General features: G+C 36.6%; 1 protein-coding gene across 1 annotated transcript in view; it reads right to left on the bottom strand.

Annotated features, from left to right (window-relative positions):
* The window catches only part of SLC39A12 (solute carrier family 39 (zinc transporter), member 12), a gene marked incomplete at its 3' end in the record, with an annotated part of 51,919 nt that overhangs the window by 23,646 nt on the left and 21,457 nt on the right, over window positions 1-6,816 (bottom strand). Inside the window, exons 7-8 of the mRNA XM_008592544.1 lie at window positions 3,677-3,849; window positions 460-612 (exon numbers count right to left, since the gene is read on the bottom strand). Of these exons, the coding sequence (XP_008590766.1) occupies window positions 460-612; window positions 3,677-3,849 (326 nt within the window). The remainder of the gene's footprint in view (window positions 1-459; window positions 613-3,676; window positions 3,850-6,816) is intronic.

Below are 6,816 nucleotides of genomic sequence, written 5' to 3'. Positions count from 1 at the left end.
AATATTTTTTTAACTATCCCATAAAATAGGTGATCTATTTTTCTTCTATAAAAATGTATAAGAGCAAAAGAAAAATAATCCGTAAATAAACCACACTGCTTTTTACATTCATCGGATATGGAGAAGTTTATCAAATATACGCACAATGAAAGAAATTATTCAAGCTGAAAAAGATTTGCCACAAATCCCTTTCCTGAACATTTTGTTTTTGTCATTTTAAATGCCCTATTTAACAAGTACATTAACTGGCCAGTAACAGATGTTTAAAAAAATTAATAGCCATACTTAGGCCATAATGACCTGCCAGTCAGAATGATCTATGGATTCTCAAAATTAGACCTCCATCTCTTACACAGACAACTTCATGAAGATGTTGTTACTTTTGAACAAGTATTTTTGAAACAAACAATGACTATTATAAAACACTGAAGCAAAAGATAAATAATACTTAAAATATACCTTGTCATTTGGTGATACAAGAAGAATAAAACACTTTTCTATCAAGAAAAATCCATGGATGCCTCCGATTAATCCCAAGAGTTTCCAAATATGACCTTTGCTTTCATGGAAATGCCCAAACTCTGAGGCTTCCTGTTTATGTAAACCAAGAACCTTAAAATAATGAAAGAAAGAAAGAATTTTTGTTGACTTAAATAGTAGGCCCGGTGGTGTTGAATATATTCAACTTTCCTTCTGGGGAATCCCATGACAACTGAAATCATTCAAAACCCAGTTTGCTTTTTGGGTATGTGAATACTTCCACCACATGGTTTAATCAGGGTCAAATAAAACATGTACAATAGAAAATAGAGGAGAGGTTTGAATAGCACATGCTAATGAACAGAATGAAAACTAAGCTTCATTTCAGCAAGTGGCCTAGATTTCCATACATTCTCAGTCCTTTGAATTATTTTTCAGGAGTTTAATCCGTATATGTTTGCATAGCAATGCTTCATAAGATATCAATTTATTTTCTATCCAGAACACATATAAGTATATATTTTATCTGGGGTTTATTCTCCCCATGTCCCACTGCAATTAAACTTTTAATAAATATTCAGATAAGTAAGAAATCCACCTGGAAGACTTTCTCCATTGAGTGCATGCTGTATGCGTACCAATATTACCAGCTTTCTGGGACACAAAATGATACAAGAAATATATTAGGAATTTTCCTCTAGTTGACTCATCCCATTGGTTGATTCATTCCATTGGTTGACCTCATGATTTCTTGTGGGCTAATAAATCATAACATATCATATTCCCTCCCTAAGAGAAGGCAATTTGTGAAACAGCTTAGTGGTTTCCAGATTTAGGATGTTACTGACTATTAAATTAAAAGAAGAAAAAAGAAATTATACGTGTACAGATTATATGAATATATGCTCATACATATAGGCATGTAGGCTTTTATGTGTGTACATATACGTACTCACGTGTATATGTGTGAGTATACATGTGTATCAACATACACATTCAGCATATGGATATAACTAAAAACCAATGTATGTCAGTCAACTTTTTCTTTTGGTAAGGACATTAAAGTATACCCATCTAATACTTGTAATTATTATTTCACAAAATAGAGAACATTGTAGTATCACAAAACCGAAGAAAAACTCATAATCTCAGAATAAGTTGAATACATTTCAATAATTAAAACAGGAAATCATGACAGTGGTACTTTTCTCATTTCTGTGCAGAACTTTGAAAACTCCCCATGCATCACGTTCAGGAACTGTTGATTTTTCTAGCTTTTTACCACCCTTTCTTCCTCTTTTTAATAACTTTTGTCCTCATCTCTTTTCTCACGCAAAAAAACTGCCTTCTAAATTTCATGAAAACAAGCTAATCTTTTAAGTTGTAATGTGTAGCATTCTCCACTCCCCCCAGGTCCTTTCTGGCATCCCCTTGCTGTCCACTGCCCCTTGAAGAGAGACCCAGGCAGCCTAGAAAGCCTTTCATTGTTTCTGAGGATCCTAGGCAGAAAACGACTCTGCATCCACTGCAGTGACCTAGAAAAAGGCCTTGGCCACCTCCTCAAGCCAATAATAAGCCCTGCAATATTTCCAGAAAAATTAGATTACAAGGGAAATTAAAACTAATAATGGTCTGTTTTATTTCTCCAATGCTCACTTTGTGGGTTTCAGAACATCTAATTATCGAGCCTCTAAGCAACGATCCTGCAGAAAATTGCAAATGGCTTGTGGAAAATTTTAACATCTCAGGCTTTGCGAGAGGCAGAGAGCCTTCTGTCTTGACAAAGACCTTCAGAAGACTTCAACAAAGGTCAGCTTCCTGGTGCTTACATTTTTCTTGAGGGAAACCTAGACACAATTAGTCAGGCAAGAAAGAGACATCCGTTTTGGTGGCTCAAATGAAGAGGCGTTAATGATGGCACTATTTATTACAGAGGTGTCAGAGGATCAAGGGTATGAACAGGGGATAGAAGTATCCAGAGACTAATAACCCCAGGAAACCATTACACCCTGAGGCCTGCAAGGGCAGAGGGGGAAATTATGTTACTGAAGCTCAGGGAGAGGTGGGCGGTGGAGGTGGCCTCCACTGGAGCCAGTCACCTACTTGCAGAGCAGATGCCAGTGCCAGGAGGGTGCAGGGAAGACATGTCCCTGCGTCTCTCTGCTTCCACCCTATGTTTTCTGTTGTGTCCCCCTTGGCTGAACCCAAATAAAAATCCAGCCTTCAAGGAAGGTGAGGAGACACAAGCTGCTGGGACACAGAAGAGAACAGAGAAGGGCAGGGGTGGATCTGATGGGGTGGGGACCAACCAGAGAAAAAGCAGCATGATGTCTCACAGCCCTTCTTTTTTATTTATAAGTAATCAGTATATGATTCCTTTTTAATTATTTTATTTTTTTAATTTTAATTTTTTTTCTAAAAAAATTATTTATATTTGATTATATATATTTATGGGGCAGAGTTGACTATCAGTATTTGTGTACAGAACTTGATGATCAAATCAATATTATTTATTAGAATGTTCATCATTACAAATGGTAATTACTCTCTGTGTCCCTTATCCCCAATGACTCCCTATCCCCTTCCCCCTCCCCCTTTCCCACCTGTAGTAACTAGAGGTCTGTTCTCCCTTTCTGAAAGTTCAATATTGTATTGCGGTCTTTCCTGTCTTCCTTCCCTCCCTCCCTCCCTCCCAACTTCTTTCCTTCTCTGTCTCTCTCCTTCTCTTTCTCTCTTTCTTTCTTAGCTCCCACCTCCAACTTATGAGTGAGAACATGCAGTATTTCTCTTTCTGTGCCTGGCTTATTTCACTTAACATAATTTTCTCCAAGCTCATCCATGTTGCTGCAAATGGCAGATTTTTATTCTTTCTTTTTATGGCTGAGCAGTATTCCATCATGTATGTATAGCATATGATTCCTGAATCTTTCTTAAAATGAATCTAGATCTGATCACCTTTTCTCTTTTTTATTTCAGAAATATTCGCAAAAGCAATGTGTGGTGGACCTAACCTTTGGTTGTCTCTTCTGTCCTACAAATGCAGAGAGGCTTTGGGGAAATATTTCTTTCCAAGGAAAACACTGGCCACTGTCTTTACTTGCTGAAGTCACTGCAAAATTTTGCACAAATACCTCCAGTAGTTACATGTAAAGAGAAATTAGACACACTCCATCTGAAATGGAAAAGAGCGGATTACCTGAGGGATGAGGTGCAGCAGAGCATCCCCAGAGAGTGTCCCCACGGCCAAGCCCACAAACAGCTGTAAAATAAGCCTGTAGTTCTCCTTGCAGCTGTGGAAAAGGACCAGTGCAGTCCCAAGCATGGAGCCCAGCGTGAGAAGTGTCACGGCCACTGTGCTGTAGCCATATTCTACGTCAAAGGAGATCACAGAAAGTCAGTGCTCTTTGCCTCTATTTGTGCCTCTGCCTTGCAATGGCAGCTGACAGACATTTGGAATTGTTTTATAAGTGTTCTATGGGGTAAAAGATTTTGGTTTAATTTTTCAGGAAAAGAGTGAACAGATTTGCTATGATCTAAATGTCTGTGTCTCCCCAAAATTCATGCATTGACACCCAACTCCCAAAGTGATAGTATTAGGAGGTGGGGCCTTTGGGAAGTGATTAGGTCATGATGGCTCTGCTCCCATGAATGGGATTAGTGCCCTTTTAAAGAACTGAAAAGACCAGAGTTTTTCCCTTCCACCAGGTGGGGACACAGTAAGAAGGTACCATCTATGAACCAGGAAGCAGGCCTTCACCAGCCACCAAATCTGCAGGCATCTTGATCCTGGACTTCCAGCCTCCAGAACTGTGAGAAACGAATTTCTGTTGTTTGTTAGCCATGAGTTTGTGGTATTTTGTTGCAGCAGGGACTAAGACAAGACTTTAACCAAATAACCCTGTTGCTTTGAAGTTACCCTTGACTACCCCTTACTAAAAATCACTGTGGCAAGCAAAGACCTAGCTTACCTCCCATCCCAAAGCAATTAATTTCTCTCACTTGAAACTACAACACCCACTGACAGTCACTGGCAATGATTTCCACCTAATCACATTTTAAATCTTTAGAAGGAAAGGCAGCAGTATTACAAAGGGGGTATAAAGTCTGGTTTTATTATAGACCTTTGTGTGTACAAAATGAGTACATAGTTTGGAAAAACTTCCTTCCAAAAGTTCTGAAAATTATTTGTAATGTTAAAAGTGATGATTATTCTCAGTGACTAAAATGATTGATGTTATTGGTGAAAACTGATCAATGAATGTTGTAATGATTGATAATATAAATTTGAACATCTACAATTTGGATTACTGCAATAATTTAATATTCATTTCCTATTTCTAGGCTTCCAGGGTTTTAATATTCAAAGAGTACAATTTTTAAGATTATTCAAATAAAAAGAAATATACATGAAGAGAGAAAAAATAAAGGAGGAAAGGGAAGAGAGAAGATTAAAAAGAGAGAAAAAATGGCTTTCAGAGCTAAGTACAAATGATATGGGGATAAAGAGTTATTTATGACATTGTTTTCATTTGATTGCAGACATTCAGAGCAGATGATTTTTTCCCTACCTATCTAGAAATTACTAACAAATCATGGCAAACTGATTTGTAACAATGAGGGAAGGTAACACAAAATTAAACTATCATTTTTTTAGTGTCTATAGATATATATTAAATCAAACAATTCCATTATCATAATGCTTAAAGCCCATTACAGTTCTTAGGAAACTGTCCTCTTAAAGTTTGTTATAATAGAAAATGGTCTATTCTTACCATCCTTGTATTTTTCTGGAATGTTCATGCTTTACATTAGATCATGTTAATGATACAACTGGCAACATGGTAATAGGCTTGTGATTTTAAGAGGAACTTTGTTGAAGTATAAGTTCTAAATTATTCAGGAATCTAATATTAAAATAGGGTTGGTAGTGTACTCGAAAGAGGCAAAAAAAAAATTTTTTCAGACTTAAAATTTCTCCACCTCCACTGCCACCCCTCACTGCCATAAAATCTCTATTAAATGGTTTAGAATGAGGGGAAATGGAGAGTAATTCTTCAATCGATATAGTGTGTGCATTTTGCAAGATAAAAAGTTCTAAAGATCTGTTGCAGAACAATGTGAATATTCTTAACACTCCTGAACTGTACAAATATAACTGGTAAAGATGGTAAATTTTACTTTACATATATTTTACCATAATTTAAATTTTTTAAAAATTGTAAAAATTTAAAAACTATTTAGAACGGTCATATACCTGCATAGAGGTTTTATTTTGATCTAACTTAGTAGAAATTCCCATGTTGTAAAAACATCCTAAAGATCTTCAGCCAAGTTTTATATCTCATTCCTCCCCCAAACAGACTCTATGTGGGAATGTTACTCTTCTCATCTAATACATAAATGAAAGATACTTGAATTTTAACACGGATATCTGGATGTTCAAAAAAAAAATTCAAAGTTGTCACACTTTTTCTGGTAGCTACAAAAGATCATAAAATGTCAAGAACTCACAAGGACAGATTAGAATATGGCATTTCCCAGGCAAAAGGTGAAGTTTCAAGTTCTTCAGTTCTTTTTCTGTTCCTCTGCCCTTTGCCCTGTGGGCAGCTACAGTGTGTTATTTGAGGAAAATGGATGTTTTATAACTTTAGAGCTTATAAATTTTTTTAGATCCTCTGTGAGTCAGATTTCACCTGCTGTTATGCAGAAAGAACAGCCTGAAAACTATAAAATCTCTGATTTTTGTAATCTTAAGACTGCTGATTTATCCCAAGTCCCTACATAGATGCCACGGTGTCTTGATTGGTGCCAGGCAACATACAGACAGATTCTATCTAAATGTTTCTCATCATTAAGATAGAACTCGACCTACCCACTAAATTCCTAGCCACTTCTAAGCAGCTACTTTGAATAGGTCTGAAACTCTGAAACCTGATTTATGCATGGCCATAATAATCTTTCCTGGAAACTCACTTGAAGGTGATGCCCCTTAGCGGTCAAGTTTCAGTAGACTGAACAATATTTCCTTCATAATGTCTTCCCATTTCCTTCCCTCTTTAATGCAACACCTTACATTTTTGTAATTTCAAAAGGCCAATACAAACCCCTCCCTTTAATTATGTGATGTGGCGTTTTAAATTAAAGACAGTAATGTTTTTCTAGGTTCTTTAGTGAGTGGGGTTTTTCTCAGGAAGACCATTCCCTAGAATGGTCTAAAAGTTCATTAGAAAGGGGATAAAAGTTTTTTTTTTTTTTTCCCATAGATCTTAAGTTCAAAAACCCTTTTACAAGTAACCTGCATGTATTCAGCACCATGTCTTGTGGTGGGAATATAAA

Source organism: Galeopterus variegatus, unplaced genomic scaffold (genome assembly GCF_000696425.1).
Source record: "Galeopterus variegatus unplaced genomic scaffold, G_variegatus-3.0.2 Scaffold8011, whole genome shotgun sequence".
Taxonomy (NCBI): Eukaryota; Metazoa; Chordata; class Mammalia; order Dermoptera; family Cynocephalidae; genus Galeopterus; species Galeopterus variegatus.
The sequence above is the reverse complement of the archived record's forward strand: the minus strand, read 5'-3'. Positions and strand labels throughout refer to the sequence as shown.